The sequence below is a fragment of the Athene noctua genome, chromosome 3 (genome assembly GCF_965140245.1).
Source record: "Athene noctua chromosome 3, bAthNoc1.hap1.1, whole genome shotgun sequence".
In the NCBI taxonomy this organism is placed as follows: Eukaryota; Metazoa; Chordata; class Aves; order Strigiformes; family Strigidae; genus Athene; species Athene noctua.
Genome location: NC_134039.1, coordinates 75,076,556 through 75,102,387, shown reverse-complemented (window position 1 = coordinate 75,102,387; position 25,832 = coordinate 75,076,556). Strand labels below are relative to the sequence as shown.

General features: G+C 36.5%; 1 protein-coding gene across 2 annotated transcripts in view; it reads right to left on the bottom strand.

Moving 5' to 3' along the window:
* The window catches only part of PHTF2 (putative homeodomain transcription factor 2), a 69,900-nt gene that overhangs the window by 33,628 nt on the left and 10,440 nt on the right, over window positions 1-25,832 (bottom strand). Inside the window, exons 2-6 of one of the 2 annotated variants that reach the window (XM_074903394.1) lie at window positions 20,803-20,879; window positions 7,783-7,839; window positions 7,347-7,358; window positions 3,860-3,929; window positions 1,254-1,412 (exon numbers count right to left, since the gene is read on the bottom strand). In XM_074903394.1, coding sequence (XP_074759495.1) covers window positions 1,254-1,412; window positions 3,860-3,929; window positions 7,347-7,358; window positions 7,783-7,839; window positions 20,803-20,847 — 343 coding nt within the window. In that variant the 5' untranslated portion in view covers window positions 20,848-20,879. The remainder of the gene's footprint in view (window positions 1-1,253; window positions 1,413-3,859; window positions 3,930-7,346; window positions 7,359-7,782; window positions 7,840-20,802; window positions 20,880-25,832) is intronic. The other variant, XM_074903393.1, reaches the window with a different exon arrangement.

Here is a 25,832-nt window from a genome sequence, read left to right as displayed (position 1 = left end):
TCAACTTTTGAGGCACTGGCACTGTGAAACTCATTTTATAGCTGCTAACATCACCACATAAGAGGCACTGACTTTTTTTTTTTTTCTTTTTCCCAAAACTATTTCTTGTTTTAAATACAATTTCCAAATGATACAGTGATTTGCAACTGCAAGGACAGATGGCAAAATTGAAAAAGTAATATTGTATTTTAATTGCATTTCAGTGGAAAAATTATCAGCTATTTAGTTTCTCAGGGTACTTAAATGGCTCCCAACTTTCATTAACCTTCTGTTCCATTTCTGTTATACATGCTTCTGATACACTTATTCTTCTGGTGACTTTCACAGTTAGATACTGATTCACTACATTACATTCTTCCTTTTCTAATTTTCCTCTTATATGTTACATAAAATTAAGAGAAGCACAAAGCCAGATAACTGGAACTCAAGACTGAGCATCCCAGAAGCTGTGAATTACCTCTGTTCATTAACAGCTGCACAAAAGCCCTTCTATAATCTAGGACGAATAAAATTCAGACGCATAGTCTCCCCATTGCAATGGAAAAACCAGCGGAGGTACACAGGACAATAAGCCTCCCATTTGCCAGTCATTCAGGAGAATGGGACGAATAAAATTCAGACGCATAGTCTCCCCATTGCAATGGAAAAACCAGCAGAGGTACACAGGACAATAAGCCTCCCATTTGCCAGTCATTCAGGAGAATGGCTGAGGTCTGACTAAAGTATAAGCTAGAAGTTCACTGTCTCTGATGTGACAAAATAACACATGGAAGGACAACTGGAAACTGGTCAAACAGATCACCCTACCAGGCTGCACAAGCTGCACACACCTTGGCAGATTTGGCCTTGCTTACTTCTTGACCAGAGCTCTTGATCTGCACAAATACCGGAAAGACTAAAAGCCCAAGAGAAAGTACACAGCCTAAGACAAAGGTTTCTTTGATATTGCTCAGTCCTGAACTAAAGTAGATAGCCCCAGAAACCTAAATTATATACAGAAATGACAAGCTAACATGTGTGCTAAATGCTGAAGAAAGCTTGTGAGGAAATCTTTACATTTTCGGTATGGTCCCTGTATATATGTAAAATAAGTGTTAACCAAAAGACACATGCTTGGGACTGCACCATTCCAGTATTTCAAAAAATATTGGAATGAACCTTAACAGTATAAAGTGACCCATCTAACATACAGCATCTTCCATATGGTTAAAATAAGGCATTCAGCTGAAGCTGATCCTGTAATCCAACTCTACCTTGAAGAAGGTAAAGAACAAGCAGCCAGAAAAAGATGACCCTCGATGTCACTTGTAGCCACCACCTGTAGAAGAACGGAAAGAAAACAACTCTCACGATTCCTTTGCGGGTCAGAGATGTCCAAGGACTTTCAGGTTTTGCTTTAGCAAAAGCAGATCCTTTAAAAAAAGAAAAAAGTTCAATATATTTCATTGTTATAGCTAATAACAACTTTAGTTGTTTAACAGCAGAGTAGTTAAGACAGTTACTTAAAAGAGCAATTACTAAACATAATTATTTGAATAAATCTCATACTTCCACCATTTCACTATCTCCTCAATCCAAAATTTGCATCGGTTGTTGGTGCCCTCTTGACTACCATTATGAGGAACATCCACAAATGCCTAGATTTTGGAATGTGCAAATAACAAAATATTGCCATTTCTTACTATGTCAAAATTATTTGAAAATAAGTTATTAAAAATTATTCTGTTTTGCCGAGATATCAGAAACTTGATATGAAGCAACAGGAAGTCACATGAAAACTCCACATGCCTGTGCAGGCACAGCAGAGCCCTTTCCCAACATAGCAAAGGGATGTAAAACATCAACATCTGTAAATTGCTCCAGCCATGTCATTCAGGAAAATGGAGTAAGGTTGAGAAGTATAGAGGAGTATCTGTCCAACTGAGGACTAGCTCCAGGTGCAGAGAAGACACCCAAAGAATAATTTATCTTTGTCACTCCTTCTACACCATTTTTCATCTCACTCATTCAAACGCCTTTTCTCTCTCATATCCCTCCATTTCTTTTTCTTCCTTCAAATTCCCACCTCTCTGGCAGCTAGAAAACCGTGTATCATTTACTTAATGGGGGTGTGACTTAAATTATGACAACGTTACTGCTTGGAAAGGGCAACTACTGCTTGCTGCTACCCCATGTCCACCTTGCTTCCAAGCAGAACTGGCATTATTGAGCTCTGTACTGGCACAGATAAAACACTGTTATTCATGTATATCACTATATTGAAGTGGTTTACTGCTGTTCCTTAATTCCTACAAACATTTAGTTTTCAATTCTGTTTCTTTAAAGTTCAAACGTTATTTGATTTTGTTTCTTCCTCTCACGTTCCCATTTTTAGAAAGTGATATTGTTAGGTGATGCGATAAAAGCTCATCTGCACTCCTGCAGCGGAGCTCAAAGGGACACCAGCAGAAGGGATAGCCCAAATAATACCCTACCAGGGTTCTCCTAGACCCATCACTGGAGCCATCAGCTCATCAGAGGCCCATGTCCACAAGCCCAGAGCAAGACAGAGGCACGAGGGCAGGCAGGAACCCAAATCATGGAAAGAGCACCTTGACCAGGGCTGTCCCAGCAGAGCCATCAGCCCCATTGCCCGGGTGAAACTGTCACCATGAGCCACTGGGAGCAGCTCTCCAGATCACCCTTCCAACAAAAGGGGGTTGCTGCCCAGGGGTACGGGACTTATTATGGGATGCAGGGGAAAAGAGCTCAAGATTGTACAGGACTTACTATGGGGTGTTTAGGGAAGAAACCAAGGGTGGGGAAAGGAGGGGTTTAGGTGACTTGGGGAGAAACAAGTGCAGGGAAATTGAAGGGTAAAGGGATAAGAAGGACTGGTCATGCATAAATAGCTGCTTCTCAGTACACTGCTTGTATGGCAGTCTGTACTATTTTCTTATTAAATCCCTTTAACCCTCTCCTGGGCAAGGGCTGGTCTATTCTGTGAGCACGCATGCGCATGGGGGCTGAGTGTCAGCAGAGCACGCATTGTCAGGGGGCCCCTGTGTCCATGGTGCCAGCAACTCGTGTGAGTGCAGGTGTGAAAGTGAGCATGCGAGTGCTAGCAAAGGTCAAGCCAGACTAACTGTGAAGGGGTGAAGCAACCTGGGAACAAGGAAGTAAGCAGGTCTCTGAAGGCCAGCTCTGGGTGTGAGGGTGCCTGTGTATCTCTAAGGGCAAGAGCACAGCAGGGTGCTTTGATAAATTCGAGATTGAATTCAAAGAGCACTACCTGTAATGGATTCAGAAGACCACGCTGGCTGCCGAGCTCATGGGGAAAAAATGCTACATAATATTTTCCCTAGTCTTCATGAGGCACGAGGGAAATTAAAAAAGATTAAAATAAATTAAGACTAAATAAAGACTTTTTGAAAACTCTCATATCATCTGACCTTCTCTTGCTGTTTTGTTATTTAAAACAGGCAAGAAATTTCCAAGGTCTAGACAATTTTTGCTCTCCAGACATTTCAACATAACTGCTCCTCTGGATGTCAGAAGATTTGGAAGAAGCCTGAATACATGGCAATAGGAGATTTCTGAACTAATAGCTCCAAAACTTTGATCCATGACAATCCACGTGCTTCTTTTTTTCAAAATCTAAATCTATACAACAAAATTTACATCAAGTTTTTAAGGCTTCAGTTTAATCTAGAAGTCATCTTTTAACAATATTTCCTATCCATCTGCTTTAGGGAGGACTTACATAAGGTTGGTTGGTTTTGGTTTGGGTTTTTTAATACTTACACTCTTGTTACAAGACACAGGATAGAAGTTATTTTTATACACTGAGAAATTCAGCTTTTTCTAGCTCAGGACCTACCTCTTACAAGATCAACATCTATGAGGTCTGGTTTCACATGTCCTGTTTTCTTTGGTTTGTTTCTCAAACCCTGCAATAGGCAAATACTATTAAAATACATACATGCAGATGACAGACATTACAAAAGAAAAAATAATGTGGTCAGTAATTGTATTTAAGCTATACTGCTACTGAAAATTCAGACAAATAGGTCCACTTCATAGATTTAAAGTACTATAAAATAAAAATTCCAAGGAACAAGGCACAATAAATGCCTTTTACACACTTTACAATCTAAACAAAACCCAACCAATTACTGACCCATTAGGTAATTTTTCAAACATAGCTAAGCACTGAACACTCATCTCCCATGGTTTGGGATTATGCAGACAACATATGCACACACTTGCAAGAATTAGTAATACATTTGTATTAGGTTTTCAGAACTTTTGCAACAAATTGCTTTCTTGAATCTCTTTTCTCCTTTGATGTCTAATTAAACCTCACAAAATGCTTACATTGCAACTCCTTAATTCCAAACCCAGGTAGCAAATCATGATGTAATGCAAAAGCCACTAATCGGTAAGTTCCACTGTCAGAAATCTAAATTCTAGAAAAGTACAGAATCTTTCTTAATAGTGAATATAGATTATCCTATTAAAAAGAGGAGAAAAAAACGCCCACACAACAGGAAAGCAGCAGGGGAAAAGCAAGCTTATTTTGTCTTTTAGATACAGCATCTTCTTCCACTGAAGAGCCAAACTATCTTGCAAAACTTTCAAGTTTCTTTTTAATGCTGAAATGTGATGCTGCACTCTCACACCTCAGAGACAGCTGTGAATTTAGTCTGATCCCTTTAGATTAGGCTCTTGGTCACAAAGCCAATAATGATTCCACAGAGTACAAATTCATACACAGTAAAATATATTAAAAAATATTTTGGACACAAATGGAATTATGATGGAAGTGGTTTAACTGTTTTCATTCAAAAAGCAGTCAAATTCACTGGTGAACTACCAATATTCATAATTGTCATATTTCATCCATGTATAAAAACATTTATTCCTTAAATGTAAACATTCAATTCAGATAAAAGCATAAAAATTAAATTATTATCAATGAAAGATCAGTGAAATCTGATAATGTTAATCTTCGTAAGAACAATATCAAGCAAATTGTTCAAACAGGTAGAGTGCAGCTCAAAATATTTCTCACATCTAAATTCAACTGGATTTATTTTTCATGCTGAAATATTTTTTTTTAAAAAAAACCCAAACTGTTCACAATGAACTATGCAGTCATCACCTGATGTGTCTATAAAAAAAATGAAAATTTGCTTGAAACAAAACAGAATTAATACATAGAACTGAAACATGGATAGGACAACATGCGCCATGGGGATGACAAATACAGAAAATCAGTGGCATTGTGGACTTAAGCACTGCAAAGAGCTTAACATGCAAGATTTTTACAGAACAGCAGTCCTAAAACTGAAGTAATTTTATGTGGAATGAGAAAACAAGCCCATAATTAGAACTGGAAAATATAATTCTAGAACCAGCTACAGATTCTTGTGAAATCTTGCATAAGTGAGCCACTCTATTTCTTAAAAAAAAAATCCAAAGCTTAAAAATAAAATGCTGAATAATATAATAATTCTCAAATGTATTACTGCTTATGGGCCACAAGATTTTTCTTTAAAGTCTAAATAAAAATGTATGTACCTCTTAGAAGAAATAAATCCCTGAAAACACATGCACAATCCTAGGAGAAATCTACCACTGTGGCTAAAATTATGTTTTCAGTTAAAAGAAAGAATTCAGAAAATAATAAGTCAACAATATAACTTGATGCATCTTTCATAGAAAAACAAGTGGTGAGACATTTTTAAGAATTCCATTGGTCAAATCTAGAACACTTTCAGTGCCATTGATTACAATGAATTGGTGGTTCTGCTTCTTGCCACACACAGTGAAAGAATTCCTTTTATTAAGATGCAAATTCTTCATTCTCTTAATCACAAATATCTGTAATAGATGTAGAAAACGGCAGCTTTTCAAACTAACCTTAATTCTTAAAAAATTAATGTTTTGTTCTGCTTAGGCCCATCCAAGTTAGTTTATATAATTTCTATTCAGCACCAAACACATTTCAAGATAATAGTAAAAATAAAGTTTAAATAAGAATGCTTTAAAATAGTTGCTATTATTGTAAAAATTCTTTCGCACAATTTTTAAAATCAATTTTAATAGATTCTATTACAGTTCTAACTAAACTATAAAGTTATAATATCAGATTTTGCACTTTTTTTAATTTTTAGTAAAATTCATTTATAAACAGTACTTTAGTAGCCTTGAGATTAAAGCACTAACATGCGATTCGTGAATTCAGTAGTCTGTTTCAGTGTTACTGTTATTACACTAAACTCAGTCAACACGAACTGATATAGACATCATCGTTAATTTGTTAGTTATTGGACTCCTGAGGCAAACGAGACGCATTTCGAATAAGCACAAGGCATTATTTGCAATAAATTATTTGCATAATGTCCTATGATGCAGTAGTTACAAGAACTTCTGTCATAATGGCGGTTGGTTTTCACGGTCGTGGAAAGGACCCTGAAAACGAGTCACAGGCTGGGGCCTCCGTTTGCCATTAATTGTAGCGATTGTCAAGAACGTTTCCGAAAGCTCTCTCCCCCCACGCTTCCGACAAGCGGCACCAGAAGCCCCAGTTTTCGCGCAGTAGCCTCCCGGGTGTAAGAACGGCACTCAGCCGGGCTGCCGCCGGTGCTGCGCTCAGGAGAAACGCTCCCCCCAGCCCCCCGGTAACCTGAGACGCCCCGCGGGCAGTCCGGGGGGGCAGCCCTGGGGGCAGGGACAGCGGCGGGGGCCGGGGGGGCACGGACGGGTCAGCTCGGGGGGTGGGTAGGACTGGCCTTGGGGTACAGGCCGAGAGGGAGGGCACGGCAGCCCGGGAGGAGGCGGATCCCGCTGCGGGATTTACAGCACCACAAAGATGCCGGCATCAGGTTTAGAAGCACTTCTGAAAGTGCCATCAGCTCCGACTTAAAAGTTAGTTTGTAGATATTTATTTGCACAGAAATCGGGGTACTTCGGTTCAAAATCAGTAACAGTTTTCACGTAATACAAACTTTCTCCTTGGCTATTTACGTGCTAGGAAGAAGAAAAAACACGCAGAGAAACCGAAACGTACAGTTTGCTAACGTTAAGAATTAGAAACGCCTTGAGACTCATGCAGCAATAGCATACGTCTTGTGTGCAATATTTGAAGAAAAAGGGTTAATCGCGAGAAAGTGTTAATTAAATTGACATCACAGAGTATGACATAATATACAATTCATAAATCTATTACATATAGGATTTATTTATTTTTCTTCAAAACGATTTAGCAACGTGGCAGACATTGATGGCACTGTTAGTTAAACCAAAATGCAAAGAATGCTGTTAAACTGCTTGTTCAGGGAAACAAAGCCTGATGTACTTACCAGTCTAATAAACTGTACAAAACAATGACAGCATCATAAAGGAGGAAAAGTAAACTGCAGGTATAAGGTAACTAACTGAAAGTAAAGAAAGCTCAAATAACTGACATTAGAATTCATCACAAAGGAAAGTGAAAGACAGAGAGGTACTAAACCAACTAAACCCTGGCTTAAGATAATGGAAAAGAAAAAAAAAAAAACCAACAACTGAGATACAGAAAGATGCAGCACACTAAATGCTGCAGTTATTAATTATGTAAAATAAATACAGCACAGTATGCCAGTTACATTTGGCTACACTCCAGAAGTCTAGTTTTACTTTACCAGTATTAAATACCATCACACACATTGTAAATTACATCAGTGTACCCAACCACAGACAGCACTGCTGCTAACAGGAAAAAAAAAAAAAAAAGTTGAAATGCTGTAATATCATTACCTTTATTTCTCTCTGCTCTACTGATTTTTCCCATATTTGTTGATCATATGCCCCAATCTAAAAAGAACACACACAAAACAAATCTACATTAGATTTTAAAAGACACTGATCAAACAAAATCTATTAATCTTCAACAAGAACAAGCATGAAGACAGCAGGTTATTTCCTTGGGGAAACTTATTGACAAAGAAGTCCTTATCTTCTCCATTCCATCTCGGCTGGACTGGATCTAGCTCACCTGCAAATGAGTTGTGATAGAGGGGAGAGGTGAGCAGATAGCCTCAGCCTCATGGCATGGCTTGTGCAAGGCAAAGGACCAGGAAGGCCTCGCTCCCTCCCACCTCAGACGGGATGACAGAGCACAGACCTACAGCAGCAACACTGACACAGTCCTTCAGTTTGAGAAATACCACACACATCTAGTTGAAGCCATACCTTCAATTATTTTACTATTTTTTAAAATCATCTCCCTCCATATTTCTCAATTCATTCCACTGACTTTTACAGCTACATTGTCCTTAGCTTTATCTCTTAAGATTGCACAGTAACAAAATACATTGTCAGGCTGGTAATCATCTACAGGCCAGGAAAAACTCAAAGAATATCAGGAAAAGGCACTTCTCCTGCTGAAGCACTGATAAAATAATGTTCCTAGTAGACCTACTCCCAAATTTGTTCACTCTCATTAAGTTTCTCGTCTATTTATTCATGAAACTCTTCCAAAGATCTTAGTTTTGTCTAAACATGAACAAGTTTACAGTTTAAAAACCGGAATAAAAAGGAATTGCTTTCTCCTAGACTCTAACCTCACCTCATAAATACACAAAATCTTCTATAATAAGAGCAGAATGACAGAAAGATTAAAGGTTGATCCTGCAACCACTTCTTAAAATCCTAACACTAAGACCGGTTTTGACGAGTTTTATCATTTTAAATAACCATCAATACGGGTATAGTTAATTTAAGAAATTACCGTGCACTTGTTTATAAAAGAAAGCCACTCTATGACTGTCATATTTTGAAGAAGAGCAACCTTAAACTTGAGGAAATTTGCATGTAAGATAAAGTGACAAGAAGAAGTCAATGTATGAGACAATACATCCAAGTTTTGTAAGAAGTTATCAAAGATCATGAGATTGCTTTGCACTCTGCACAAATAGTGTTTCTGGATAATATTCAGTAATGATTTCTTCTACTATGTCAATTTTAAAACCTTACCATCCCAGCAGTTCTACCTAGACATATACACACGTGTGCACACATTTGCACACACACGGCTAGATATCTGGGGTTTGATTCATATCTCAAATTCTGCACAATTAAGTGAAAGATCACTTTTAGGTCGTGAAGGAGAGATAAATGCACTTCCGAAGATCCAGAGTCCCTTTGCTGACTGTGCAGAGAGCTGACACAAGCAGCTTAGACCAGACACCTCAATAGATATAAAAGGCCCAAGCATGAGTGCATACACCTTAAACCAGAAAACATTGTTCTGATTTGTCTTTTACTATTTCAGTCTTCATTATTAAATTAGAAGACATTATCTTAAAAAAAAAAAAAAAAAAAAAAAGGTAATTCTTGATTTAAAAGGATCTTTTAACCAAGGATCCAACATAAATGCAAAAAGATAGCCAGGGAAGTCAACAGGCAAACACACCCACTCAATTTTAAATAATATTTCTCCTTCATGAGAGCTAAGCACCCAAACAATTTTGATAGTTTGCTACCTTAAAACTCGGGGGGTGGGGGGAGGCGGTGCGCGGGAATCTACGAATCTACTGGCTCTTTGGCAATAATAATAAATACTCTGCACCTCTCATTTGGAAAAAAAAAAAAGTAGACAGTGGAAAATAATTAGGGAGTCAGGCACTGTACTGGGCAGAATTAAGCACTTGCTACAATTAAAGTAATTAAACAAAAGGAAGTTTAAGAGCTAACTCCACCTGGATAACAGCCAGCAATTAAAAAGTCAGTATCTTGAATAACCACTCCACCCAGGCATTTATATCTAATTGTTCTAGCTTCTTCTCTAAATACATTTAAAATGAAATTTCAGGTTTCCTGTTTTTCATTAAATTTACTGTGAAGAGCCCCAAGTGAGGTTTTAGTGCTGCATAATATGTCCTCCCCTCCTCACTTTCAAAAAAGATTTTTTTTCTACAAAGACAGAAGAGGGGATGCAAGTCTGCCTCCCTCTCAATTATGCAAGAAACAAATGCAGAAGGAAGCCCTTGTGCCAATAAAACTGTAAAGCAAACTCTGTATTCCTAATTCCATTCATAGCTGAAACTGGTGTAGAGTTTGAAGAGTCTTTAAAAGAGCATTCTTCTTGTGGACAAATAACAGACCATTTGTTAAAGGAATTCTGGGAAACACAAACCCCAGAAGACATCTGAGACAAGGAAGTTGATGGATTTAAAATCTGACTTAGTTACATTTTCATACAAACATTTCTTCTCCCTCAAGGCTAGTTAGCAACTTCTGGCTCCACAAAAAGATGGGAAGTAGGGATTTTGCCATTCACATTTTTCATTGCCTCGTAAAGCAATTCTTCCAGCAGGAGGTAAAGTGGGAGATCCAAAGCAACTTTAAGGGAAATGGTCTTTTATAACTGTTTTATTAGACTAGTGGATCTGGCCAATCACCTTTGATCAGCTTTAATAATTAAAATCTGAGCACAGGTCTATTAAGTAAAGGCATACTGTTGCAAACTGAAAAGAGTTAAAAGGGATAATTACAGACAGCAAGTGTCAGTACAATCTCTCGTGATATTTTACATTTTAAAAATCTACCTAATTTCACTTATTTTAGGAAAGTTTTAGAAGCACTTCAGGGAACAGGCATAAATGCTCAGCACATCAAATTTAGACCTGATACTCAATTTCCCTTCTCTCCATCAGCATAAGCATCCCTCTATACTTTCAAGCATTTCAGAAGAAAACACATGAAAACAAAGGTATCGTTATAAAGTAGCATACGGGCACACTTCACTTGCCACGTTAAACAAAAATAGGTAGAACTCGTGTTACTGAAAGAAGGCAAGTAAAAAACATGGGCGTTATTTTCTTCTCTGCCTTATGTCAGCAAAACACATTTACAGTTTGTGAAACATATCTTGAAAAATTCATTGAAAAGTGTTTTTCATTGACAACAGGCTAAACCATAACATATAATGATTACTAGAGATGCTAGACACCTGTATGAATTCAAGAATGTAATTCCTGACTGAATTCAAGAATGTAAGTTAATACTAGGAAAGCTTCTCAGTTTTAAATTATTGAGAACACCAGTCAATTCCATCTTCAAAGGAGTTTACAAGTATTTGCATCTAAATTATGTTTCATGTTAAATCTAAATGTTACGATGTCAAATGTTTGCATGTAGGCTCTAGCTCTTGGCTACTCATGCAATTCTTTAAAATTGTACATACCTGCAGGTCACTGAAAAGAAAGCTAGCATCTAGCAACACCAAAGAAATCAAGCTCTAAAGGTAAATAAAATGAAGAAATAACATTCTAGAGATAGGAACATTCATGCTTCTGACCTGAAGAATTTAAATATACACAAAACTTGATCAAAGCAAGCTTTCCCTCAGTATGCAACTGTCCCCAGGGCTCCTCTACAAGTGGAAGTACAAGCATCCTGTGCCTGGAACTATTAGACCAACATGAAGGCCCCAGTCAACTCAAGTACCTATATACTCCTGAACCCACCAACTCTAACTGGAGTCTCACCCATTATAGCTGCAAGTTCTGTGGTATCCTCCAAGGAAAATTTAAAGTACGAAATACAAGGATCCAAAAATTGTCCAATTTTTAAGTATACAACAATAAGTAATGCTTTTAAAAATCTGTTCAAGACTTAGTGTAAGACTGTTTGTATAATAGCTTGTCACTGATACTTGCAATCCATCAGTCTAGTCTACAACTGGCTAAAAGACTTTTTTTTTTTAGCAAACTACACAACACAATATCCCAATTTTAATCTAATTTATCACAGGATAATTTCAGAGGATCAGAAATTTGTATTCTATAGCATTTATTTATTAAGATTTGGCAGAAAATAAATTAACAAAAAAATCTCCCTTGATCATTTTCAAATTATCTGTTAATTTAAGTTAGATAACAGGTCTATATTATAATTTTTAATGTAACTTTCATCACCAAGCATCAACAGCAACACAACCCTGGTGTAGAAACTTGTCAGTAATATGTTACAGATATAAAAAATTGTTACAGTTATGTTACAGACATAAAAAAATGTGGTAAAACTACCTGCAGCAGAACTAGATAAACTAACAGACGTTATTTTATATGCATTTAGTATAAATCATGCATCCTAGGCTTCCTCAACGCCAAGATTCTAACCAATCTATCCAAACCAGTTACCTCTAAAATGCTCAGTTCTCAGGACACTGTGCCTCAATAAACACCCAGTAGAGAAAATGAAAGAACTCTGTTCCTTTATGTATTTGCAGAATTACTAACTATTCTTCAAGCAGCTATTAAAATTTTCAGTATGTAAGGGATTACATGCAAAGACCAAAAACTCTGTTACTCTTCCTTCACAATAGAAAAGTTGGGAAAAGACATTGGAAAAGACAAACTTAGCTAAAAAATGGAAAAGCATCCTAAATTAACTAAGTGTAATAAAATTTCAAGTAGGTTTTCCAGAAAAAAAAAAAGGTTCCTCATAACTCAAAAAGATTATTAACTTGTATGCGACTTGGCATGGGATATTAAACTATATAATTACATATTTGACAAAACTAAACTAAACTCACCAGATAAAGCTAGCTCTTTACTGAAAGATTAAATAAATTTGAGATCCTTTTTGAGTGCAGACTCCTTGTAGCATTTTCTGGTTTTAAGAGATATGTGAACCTCTTGAAATTACCGAAAATAATTGCACTTATTTCCTCCCACATACCTCAGAAAATATTTGATCACATTTCTTTATATAGCTAAAATTTGTTTGGCACCTGTACAGTTTGGTTTTGTAATATTAACAGCAATTAGCTTAAGTAAAACGTGAAGCTATTGAAAACACAGCTAATTTTTACTTCAAATAAAGCCCAGTGCAAAGGGTTTCTGCCCTGCTTAGAATTTCTTCCCAATGTCTTTCTCATAACAAGCCGTATGTGCATCAAGATTGAATTTGAGCTTCATGAATGACACTGATATTCACTTTAAGCTAATGTAGTGATGGTATCAACCTGTAGCCCAATACTCACAAGGCCTTCTGATTCTAATGGAATTGATGAATAATTCAGGATGCATTTATAATTTATGACCAAACAGACTAGCAAAGATTATAATCCTAGGAATACATAGTATTTCCTGCTGGATCTTAAAACTTTAATGTTTATCAATAATGAAACCTGCACACTAAGCTTTGCTCTTTAAAACCTCAAAACACTTTTACAAGCAACATCAGAATAGTATTACAAATCCAAAAGATACAAGATACAAAGCTTGGTAAATAAAAAAGTTGCTTCCCTGGACTGTCTACCAAGGATATTAAGAGTTTAACACCTTTTTAAAACAGTTAATGTTAATAAAGCATATCAGATAATATTTTAACTTTTACATTCCAACATTCTTAAAAAAAGTATGATTTTATGTATCAATTTTAGTATTAAGATACTGATACATAATTACTATACATATATTATTCATTTCAAAAATACTTTAAAATGCTTCATATTTAGTTTAAGCAGAGAGTTTTCAATATGAGACAAAGCATTTCTCATTTTCTCAAAATGTGGAACAGGATTACTAAAAGTTATTTTAAAACACATTTTATTTCTTAAATGAACGGATCCCCATTGCAGGAAAGGCAATAACCTAGTAGCTCAACAGTATCATTACCTCTGTTGGAGTAGACTTCTACTGTCAGGATGAATTTTTTTCAGGATGTTGTTCATTTTCAAGAATGATGGGGGGTTTTTCAATTCTGTTTATAGTGGATATGCAACCAGACGAGCTAAGCTAAGACACTCAGCTAATAAATCACAGATAGAAATCACTACATAATAGTTGTACACTGTCTGCTAACAGCAAAGAGTTTAGTAACTTCTGGTCAAATGGAGAAGGACAATGAAAAGATTAAAGCTGTATATCCTAAGGTGCAGAGCTTTGGATTTATGACTGCTGAATTGTTACCTCTGATTACTAAAAGATTCTGGGGATTCCCTTATCTTCTGCCTGTTCAACCCCAGTGGGAGAGCTGAAACCAACTATTTAGACTAAAATGAAGCAATTCAAAACCTTAAGAGTTATTTATTCTTAACTATTTGAATTGCCAACTAAAGACCTGCTTAAATTCTGGCTATAACTGCAACAGCACTGGGCTTACAGCCATTTCACTGAACAATAATTTTACCAAAGCTTACTTCAAAGATACCATCCCTTTAGGAGTATAATAACACATAATTAAAGATTTATCAACTATGTATTAATAGTTTTTCTGTATCTTTCTTTACAGATTAATTCTTGGTAACATCAGTCAGCCCTACCTATTGCCCTGAGTAATGGTTTACAGATCTTAGCATATCTACTAAACCCATGAAAAATCTTTTTTTACCACACAATTGATCATAAGGGAAAATTTTACACATAATAGTTAGAAACAGTTTGCACTAAACTGCAGAAACCAAATGAGAGTACAGCAATAACCAACACCTACTCTAATCCATTTCCTAGTGAGATGAACCGGATGCTAGGGTAACTTCAGGTACCATTTCTTTGGCTTAAATGGACTATAGAGCAAAACCTAGAAAAACCTTCAAACTGAATGAGATTCCATCTCTGTCATTAAACACAATTACACACAATCCCTTATGATAATGTTTACTCATCTTCAAATTTCAAACTAAAGTATCACAGAATCTCACAGGTTGGAACCTCTGGGGGCCATCTAACCCAACCTCCTATCCAAATCAGGTTCAGTTACAGCAGGTCGCTCAAGGACTTATCCAGTAGAGATCCAAACATCTCCAAAGGTGAGACATCTCACAGCCTCTCTGGGGTCCTGTCCAATGCTTGGCAAACCTCACATTAAACATTTTTATCCTTATATTTAACCAGAATTTCCCACATTTCAACTTGTGCTTATTGCCTCTCATGCAATCCCTGTGCACCTCTGAGAAGAGCCTGGCTCCTTCCTCTCCACGGCCTCCACAGCAGTAGTTGTGATAGCAGCAAGCTCTCTCCTTTCCCTTTTCTTAAGACTGAGCAAACCAAGATCTCTCAGACTCTTTGCACATCATATGTTTCAGCCCCATAACAATCTTGGTGGCCCTCCACTGGTCTTATCAAGGAATGCCAATGCCTTTCTTCTAGCAGAGAGCCTAAAGCTGGACACAGCACCCCAGATGCTGTCTCGCATGAACTGAACATAGGGGAACAATCGCTTCATTTGACCCAGTGACTATACTACTACTAGCACAGCCCAGTTACTCCCCAAGTGTTAAGGATTTAATACCTCTGCAACAGATTTTGGGGGTTTGGGGGGGGTGGGGGGGGGTGGGGGTGGTGGTTGGTTGGTTTGTTTTTTTTACAATTATGTACTTGCACAAAACAATGCAGCCTCAAGATGTAACTGGGAAAAGAAAATCACTCTGACAGCCTCATTATTCAGTATGATTCCCCAAAGGCCACTGAAAATCCAGCAATTTAACCAGCATTGCAACTAGGATCTTAAAACAGTACTGCCCTTACGCCCCTGATCATTTCCACTTCCCATGGCACACCTTCCTTGTGTCAGCACATTCATCTGGATGGCTGAAAGATCAATGAGATCACTTGGGAAGAGAAAATAAATTGGTAGGTTATAGTTTCACATGGCATAGTAAAACAATTCAAGAATCAGAGAAGCCCTCTCAAGACAGACAGATTTCAGCTCTTCACTCTCCTCCCCGACCCATTAGATAGGTTCAGCTCCTTACAGATTTGCAGTCTTAGTTTTAACTGGATTAGTCCCCTCACCAAATTCACCAAATAAATGCATGAAAGTCAAAGGCAAAGCAGGCATGGGAGCAAACAGAATGACAAGTGAAATGCAAGCATGCTTTGTTCAGCCACCACACCAATTTTTGTGTGATCTTTTGCACAAGACTCAGAAACTTGAGCTTTATCTCACCAAAACAACGTGCAATTCCCACTATTTGGTCAGATGACAACTTGAGTACCAAATACCAGCACTACGTGATAAAAAGCTCTAAATATACTTTTTTTTTTTTTTTTTTTTTTTTTTCCCACTCAGTGCTTTCACAAATAGCCAGCTCCAACACTTGCCAAGTTTGGCACTTGAAGGTGGACATTTCTGAATTGATGCAGTTTCAGCATCCAAAGTTTTAGGCAATATAGCCATACAGCCCAACCACTTGGCAGAAAACGGCTTTGGTGCCAGGGTCACCAATGCATCATGTGAATTCAGCGCCAAGAAGGAAATCAGGTGGTTTCAGAGAATGATATAATTTTTAGTTTATTTCCTCCTTTATTGGCAAGTATAATCTTAGATTAACAAACTGTAAAACGCTAAATATTACAGATCTTAAAGCAATGCAATTAGAACTCTATTTTTGCCCCTTAAAGCCATGAGAGAGAAAACATCTCATTTGTTTTATTTTGCCCTTTAACAGCCATACCCAAGTGACCTTGAAACTGCTGAAAGCTGCATTGGCAAAGCTAACTGATAAGCAATCAGTGTAGGACTTGGGTTCAATTCATTAAGTTCCATTTTGCCTTCTCCTACAACCATCCCCAAGAGAAGGAGCAACATATTTTTCTCCTGCAATATTCTCAAAAAAATTGTATAAAGTTTCCCATTTTAGCAGTAAGGCTTCTGTGAGGATTGAAAATCAGAAAGTTGTTAAGGTAAATTTACATAGTCTCCAAACTGGAAACCAGGCCAAAAACTACATGTCTACTATTATCGGTAAAGCTTGACATTATTACAAGAAATTAATGCAAAAAGTTTAAGTCGCAAGCAATATAAGCAAAATTTTAGATTATTAACAATGTTATTATTTTTAACATCAGTTACTGTTACTGAGGTAATACTTCAAGTATGCATCATGTATCAGTATCAGAAAGGTACTCCATCAGACACTAAAATTTCTTAAAATAATTGTGGGGGTGTCAGATTATTTCAGAGGAAACATTATGATGGTTTTCTCCATAAAATTAATCAATTAGATATCTGAAGTGAGTTCAGTATTTTGGTAAATACACATTAATTCTAAGGATATTAACTAACAAAGTTCATACATGCGCATATTAGCCTGGTAGCTGCCTGGAACCAAAATAACGAACCATTCCAGAGAGCAGTGCAGACACCCCTGCCACACCCTTTTATTGCAAGAACCAGTGCAGCAGAAAGTGTTGAAAACAAGACAGACAAACACCGTGTGACAGAAAAATATCTCAGAATTGCACTAGCCAGTACATTCAGGAAAACAGCAAAGGTTTAATTTGGTTTGCTTTCTACAGAGTCAACCTCTGTCTAGCAGGATTTATCTGCTCAGACTTCATGCCTTGCATTAGTGTATTACCTGAGAAATGCAAGCTATTGCTGGAAGCAGTAAAGCTATGTCCATGCAATCTTCTATTTCAAATAAGAAGCTGGTATAGTACACTATCTGAAATCTTACAATCCAACTTAAATAACTAAGAATTTATTATTGCATTTTTATAAGACAGTAATCAAAAGCTCCAATGCACTAAAACCAGAGTAAATCTATTGCAACAACAAAAAACAAGTTTACATAATAGAAGGTCTGACCTTTTAAACAATTAAGCACATTACTAAATCATCCTCATGTGAGGAGCTCTATTTCAGACAATAGTATGAGTCATATGAGTAAACTTGGTGTTTGGAAAACTTGCCTAAAGTAGGGTTGGAAGAGCTCAATTGCTTAACTCTTTCCATTAAAGAAATATAATAAATGCCTTATTTTTGAGCAACCAGCAGACCTTTGAAACTCAGTAGAGAAAGACATAGAATAAATACATCAAAATACACACCCAAAAAATACATTAAAATTCAAAACAAAGAAACACAAGGAGCAAGTAATCTGTTCAGTATTTTGTACGCAGCCTCCACATACTCAAATATATTTTTCCTCTTTATGTATTACTATAAATATCAGAACTTCTTCATGTTATTTCTTAGGGCGTTCATACACAAATTCATAAATCTGAAAATACCTCCCCAGAAGAACACTTTATTTTCCTCATTCTATCATATAGGCAAGTCATATCAATTTGATCAATATGGACTGCAACCCAGGTTCTCTTTTGCCCCAGAAACAATGTTTTACCGCCAGAACACACCAAGGTTCAGTCCCTCCCCACTTTCAATTTCAACTACCGTTGTGAGGAATCAGCAGATCTAAAGAGCAAGGTAAGTGGGACAACTTTTAACAAGTCTGAAATAAAAATTTAAAAATTAAAGCAATCGCCAGTTTACAGAGTTCAGTATTTTGTAATCATAAGCAATCACATAACAGAATTGTATCACAAAGGACAAAAAATGTCTGGTACCCATTAACATAGCTCTTCCTGTTCCCCAATTTGAAATATTTGGTGCAAGCAAATTCATCAGGAAAAAAATACGGTGCCATGTAAAAGATTTAAATATATAAATAAATAAAATCAAGGACATGCCTGAAAGACCCTATATGCTCCCAGGAAAGGACCACACACTGCACTACAAAGTTTAAAAACCCCTTGGGGTTATCAGCCTGATCCAGGAGAACCTTCAATAAAGAGAACCTACGAAATAACAATCTAATTAGCATGAGCATTCGCATGAGATGGAACAAATGGCATCTCATGCCAGATGTGGCAAAATAAGACTCCACTTCCTCATACCGAAAGAAGCAAAGTCTGCTCATTTGGCAGACTCCAGTCCACATTCCACATGTGGATTGCAATTAAATTTTGTTCACACCATGGAAAACATTGACATCTGGTTTATGCCTGTTCTTATCCCTCCTAAATATAGCCCAGTCTTTCATGAAGTAACAGGAGTCACCTCATCACAACTCCTTGCCATAGAGGTAGCGTGTAATGTTTGGCCTAGCAGACCTCTGTAAAAGCCTACAGACTTGTAGCAGAAATATTGCTGTTGCTATGAATGAAATAAATGGAACTGTGTGTGAAATCACTGGAAAAAAATTACAAAATGAGGGTTAAAGGAATGACCTGTAGTGATAAAGAGTAATCCTGTTAGGAGCTGTGTCCTGGGAAAAGTAAAATTGAGGAATGGGTTATTTATATCAAGACCAGAAGGTCTGCCCTCTGTAACATCACAGCACAGTGACTCATCAGAAAAGATCCTGCCTTTGTAACTTCAGGAGGTTGGAAAGTTGGAGCGTATCACATATGGCATATCTTTTCCTGTATGACCAACAGGAAAACAGACATATACTTTAAAAAAATTTTTAAAAAGAAACAAAAAACCCCAAAAAACAGATCACAAGCGTGAACTTTATTTAAGGCTTACAGAGACTTCAGACTCTTTCTTGCATCAAAGGACCATTTATATATAAAGCTGAATGCCATAAAAGATCTGTCCAAAGACTAGTTCATCATTACCAATGAAAAAAACCTCAGAGAGGTGATGAGAGGTGATAGCTAGCATCTCTGGCATTGCACAAAACAGGTCCTGGCCAGACCAAATATGCACACAACTTGGTACTTAGAAGTATCGTCAGTATGACAGTGTGAGTGAATTAAATTTAGAAGAGTATGAGTGGAAGCAAGTGAAATCAGCATCACTTTCACCTTCCATAAGATCCTGCAATGAATTTTGTTACACTAAATCTTCTACAAGCCATCCTCCGAATCTTCATAAAACGGGATTGGACCTGCAATCAAGAAATGGTTCAAAACCACAGTGTAATTTGACTGATAGTTGTACAAAAACACGTTTTTGACAGCTTGAATAAGAGAAGGGAGAGAGTACACAGTACAAAACCAAAAATTCCTCATTAAAATCTAAATGATGTTCAATTTTTAAATAAGTAATTAAATATTCCATATGAATTAAGTCAGCAAAATTAATTTTTCTGCTTTTCTAACATACCTTTAATTCACAGTTGTAAAGATTTCAGTAAAGCATAACAGTATTGTCTTACTTCTAGAAATTAACTGTTGCTTAGCTAGAAGTTATCCAGAATTTCTGTTTTTAAGACCATTTTCATCATTGTCCTAAGGACAAGATGCATCCTGTCAGACAGCTATAGGCCCAAGAAAAACAACAACTCATACAAACTTACGAAATTGTGGAGAGTCGAGAAAAAAAAAAACACAACACATCATCACACCTTATTTATATCTTAGTAAAGAAGTACATCTCAAAACTTAGCAAGATTTTCAGATTTTGTAAAGCAATTTAACTGAGTAGGCTAACTGGCATACTAATTGCAAGATGATATGATGATTTGAAATTGTCAAAATAATAAATTAGAAAGACACATCAACATTTCTATGTGCAAACATGAATCAAAAGATGCAGTATCAGGCGATACTGTAACTCAGTATCTCCAAATGAGATCTTTTCCCTATCCCACCCTCATTTTTTTTTCTAATTAAATTCTAAAAATCACTAGCCTATCTCCTTTGTGTATGAATTACACAGTTCCTTGTTACTGACAGAAAATACATTTCAATTCTTACTTTCTACTTAAATAAAATAATTTATATGCTATAGAGACAACATTCTCCTGTACATTAATTAACATTATACTGAGAATGAAAAATTTTCTTTCCTTTTTTTCCATAGCACAAGTAGCCAAGGGAGCAAGGAGTTTTCAAAACAGACCAAAGCCTATTCCATTTCATTACAGTCACTGAATATTTATTTACTTTTGGAAGAAAAGTTTCAAGCTACTCCCTCTTATACAATGCTAACCAATAATGCATTAGTATTTTATATTTATTATACTTTACACATATCACACAATAAGCCAGTTTTTTTAAAAGGCACCATAAAAACAAATAGAAAGCTTACCTTCTTCTGGTACCAAACTATAGCATCAGTTACTTTGGACGCCATTTATTCCACTGAATTCACACAGTCATTTTAGGCTGTTAACAGAAAAAGACAGAACTTTACTTCCACCTTCCCTACGAAGGCCAACATAGGGAATGTAGAAACAATCCCATTACCTGCTAAGCACTGAGGAGCTACATTTACTTTACACCTTGCCTCATCAATCTTTTAGCAAGAGTTTGGGTTTTTTCCTCTAAGCAAACAAAAAACTACAAATCTGCTGCTACAAGACATCACAAGCCTCAGTTTTGTCATTCTTCCCAGTAAAACAGTGTCAGAGTTGATCTGTTATTGTCTCATGAGAACCTCATGCAAGTTATCTTACATGTAGCTTTTTTTTCCTGATAAATTAAGCAACTTTTAATTATTATCACAGCACAGTATTCTGAAGTCCAGGAATAATTGTGTTATAAAATGCAAGAAAATTTCATACAATTAGATATTTTGGGAGGAAAAAAAAAAATCAGTGCTAGAACTCCACTAATAAAATTAATACACTCGTAAAAACAGTAGACTAAAATGAAGTCAAAAGGAGAAAAACAACAGTGGTATGTTTCAATGGTAGCAAATAGCAGTAACGTTAGTTAATCTCTGATGTCACTATCATTAGTTTCAGTGCGAAAAAAACAAAACCCCAAACTTTTGGCTTACATAACACATTCCTATACTGAAAATTAATTCTAAAAGTTTTCATGTAATCAGTCAGCCAGTTAGCTCAGAAAAAAAGAATGAAGAAAATAAACATAAAAAGCCTTCAGATTTAGAATTACTGTCTTTCTACGAAATTGCACCTGTTGTCTTGTCCCAGACATTCTGTAAAATCAAAGGAAATTTTAGGTGATAATTACAGAATCTTTTCCAGATATTTGATTATACTATGCAAGTTCTTTCAGATATGAATGTATTATCATTAAACCTAAACTCAAATATTACACAGATTACTTCAGATATTAACAGATTAATAACAGGCAGGAAGTGGCCAGTAGAAGAAAAAAAGGAAGAAGGAATTAAAAAACGTGTTAAAATATTTGCCAAAAAATCTGAATATTTTCAAGTTTAATAATCTTTCATCTCTCAGATCCTCTTTAAAAATACATGCATGTAAACAAATATGCCATACTCAAGTCTGGTTTAAAAAAAAAAGTCAGTGGGACACACTATACTATATGTGACCTTAGTTGGTAAAAGCTTAAGTTTTCAGCTCCACCTAATATTCAGCATCCTTCTTATGTTTACAAAAAGTTTAAGAATGTTATTTTTATATAACTTCACCAGGTATTTAACATGTAAGGAAGTTCCTATTTTATTCTGTAAAGCTATAAATTCCTAACAAATTAGGCAAAAAACTTTGAAAAAGTTAAAGTAACTTCAAAATATTAAATAAGTCTTCCAAATGTACTATCTGAAGGATTCCAGGATCAAGCATAATTGGTAAAAATCAACTTAAGAAGATCTCTTAAAAACAACACTGCAAACACAGTTTCTCAGAATCACAGATGTTTGAGGTTGGCAGGGACCTCTAGAAGTTGCCAATCCCCTGTTCAAGCAGGGCCACCTAGAATAGGTCGCCCAGGTCGCTTTTGAGTATCTCCAAGCATGGAGACTCTACAGCCTCCCCGAGCAACCTGCGCCAGCGCTTGGTCACCCTCACAGTGAAAAAGCATTTCCTGGTGTTCAGGTAAAACTTTCTGTGTTTCAGTCTGTGCCTGTTGCCTCTGGTCCTGTCACTGGGCACCACTGGAAAGAACCCGGCTGTGTCTTCTTTGCACCCTCCCCTCGGGTATTTATCTACATCGATGAGATCCCCTTGAGCCTTCTCCTCTCCAGGCTGAACAGTCCCAACTCTCAGACTTCCCACACGGGAGAGGTGGTCCAGTCCCTTCATCACCTCTGTGGTCCTTTGTTGGACTCTTTCCAGTATGTCTGTCTTTTGTACTGGGAAGTCAAAAACTGGTCCCAGCACCCCAGGCATGGTCTCACCACTGGCGAGGAGGAGGAGTGGTACTTTAGCCCCCAAGCATCAAACTATGCATCAAGCATTTTTCCAAGATCAATCCCTCCCAGCAAAAAAATGTGATTAAAGGGTATATTGTTGATAAAAATATCACACTTATCATAACATTGTCAGTATCAACAACATCGCACCTTATATCTTTTCATTAAAAGGAAACAGAATTATTAATCTGTAGGCAGTTTTTACAGTGAAAGATGAAAGGTGATCTTTTTCTTTAAAACAAAGAGAAAGATAAGACGCTGTTGACAGCATTTACACAAATAAGGAAGGCAAAGAAAAATACAATGTCCAACAGTTGGGATGGAAACTGAAACTGCAATAGATTAAAAGTGTCTTTATGAAATGCCTAAGCATTAGAATAACTCAGGACACTGTATTATACACTGTTCATCACCAAAAACTTATTTTCTTTTTTATATATAAAAAAGCAGAGATTAGATTACCTGATCATAACAGCTGTTTACACACAAAAAAAATCATAAATACTCCTACAAAAGCCCTATGAACAGTGTCATCTTCCAGGACACTTCTTGGAAAGAAAAGATGACCCTCAAAAAGACTCAGTTCTGCACTGACACCTGTTTATTCAGTCTTCCCTGACTCATGTATAGATGTACTCATATTTTACACGGTGCATTACTTTAAAGACACTGTATTTAGTAAGCTTGAATATGTATCATATACATTATAGTACAAATCTTCAACAAATAGATTGATTTTATACCAGCTCTTAAGGGTTTCAAAGAAACATAATGCCATACATTTTCATGATTCACAAAACTTTTTCGAAAGAGAGACATCAAATAGCTAAAAGAAACTAGATTTAAGATTTGTAACAGTTTAACTCCAATATCATTTATACAACTTCAGACAAAACTACAACACAATAGAAAGAAATGTCACAGAGAGCTTAGATAGTCATTAACAAATTTCAGAAATATCAGGACACTGACATGGTGAAACTAAGCAAACACACTGAAATTTTTCCACTGTTGATAATATCATTGTGTAAGTCACATCAAGTCAGTCAAAGCTGGCATCCATGACTATGTCAACATCTGTAATTGTTTCTGACCTATTTGTTTCTGATAATAGTAGAAGTTTCTCTAAGAGCAACTATCAGTTATTAAGAATACATTGGCACAATAAATACAAAAATATTTCTATCCCATAAAGCATGGAGCCCAACTTTGATATAACTTGGCATATTATATAGACTGGTTACCCTTCTTTCTCACCCATACAAAGCTTAAAATATGATTTGCTTTCTCGTTGGAAAATCTGTTTAAGTAAACAAATTTAAAATAATTTGCTACATTTGGACTCAAAGCAACATAAAGCCCTTAGCCATACATAGGCTCCACACATAATATGTCCTACGTCACAGTCACAGATTTGTATCACACTTGCATCCCTCCACTTCTCCTCATTTGTGAACTCACCTTGGAGGATCTTCAAATCCTTCTAATTTTTCTTAAACCAACATCCCCTCTTATATACAATATACCCTGCTTCCTACCACCATAATTACAGGATGAGAAAAAGGTTGGAGAAACTCATTATTGGCAGTAAATAACTAAGTGCTGAACATGCACAGAAACCTTTCTCTCAACAGCTACATTAACTTGATCTCTCTCTCTCCAAAGTCAACAATTTTTCTGGAAGCCCACGCTAACTTATGAATTGAAAACTTCCAACTGTGCCAAATATGGCTAAAATTGGACAAGCCATTTTAAAGCCAGCAACCTTTTTTTGCACTAGTTCTCCAATTCACTCAAAAACCCTCTTCCTTGAGCAACACTTACATCACAAAACTAAGTATAATGCAATAGTTCTGTTATTAAATTATTTGATTTCTATCAACAAACCTGTTATTTAGATTATACACAGTTTTCATATTTTTAAGAAACTCTCTACATTAAATCCTCCACAGAGTCTATTTTGGTGGTGTTTAAAGCATATTTGCATACAGATTTGCATATAGAAATGCAAACGTGATGCATACAAAAGTAAATATGACAAAATCATAGGATGGATGTCTCAAAAGACTTTCACAGAGTTTGGTGTGCTAAGTAAAAATACCTCTACAGGAAAATATCACATTCTTTCTTCAAGAGATATACAATCATTTCTGAAACAGCACTGAAATGAAAGGTAAAAAGGTTCAGTTCATTAATTCTGGACAGTGTTTATGCTTGCAGGGGCCAGGATTTGTCTGTGAGTTGGTTTTTGGGTTTGGGTTTTTTTGAGACAGTATAGTGAGTTTGATGCATATGGCTTGAAGCCATATGTGATGAGAAATGGATGGTAACAACTCAAGGCACTTAAGCTGCAGCCCTGGCTCTGGCTCTGCATCTGCCCACAGCTCACCGAACAACTAGACAGAAGACTAAGTATTGCAACAATCTCAGAACTCTGCATATTCATTATAAGTTAACATGTTATTCACGACAATTTGTATTGATACTGATACTGGAGTCAGACTGTACAAGCTAGGCTCTAAGGCACATCAGTACCAAATGGGTAAAGTGAACAAATCAAAATAGCTGATCCACATTCACAAGCATAGCAGAGCACTGCCTATTCTTCTTTCTTGTTCTCCTCCCAGCCTCTCCGGATCTAGCCATTTGTTTCATGTTCTATGGGGAATATCTGCATCTAAGACAGGGACCAGTTTTTGCACTCAATTGTACGATGTCCTGTGCAGTGTCACTACAGCAAGATTAACTTAATCTTAACTAGTTGGAGACTTAAGAGAAACACAAAAAATAGTCCCAACTTCAGAGATTAGACAGAACATCCAAATATAAAAGCTTGATCACAACATCTCTGTGACATTCAACAAAGCCATTCATCACATTTCCATCAAACTCACAGTTAATACTACAAATAACAAGCAACACATTTTGATCAAAACATCATTACTTTCTTAAAACTAAAAAACTAAGAATAGATGACTACCTGGTTTTGGTGA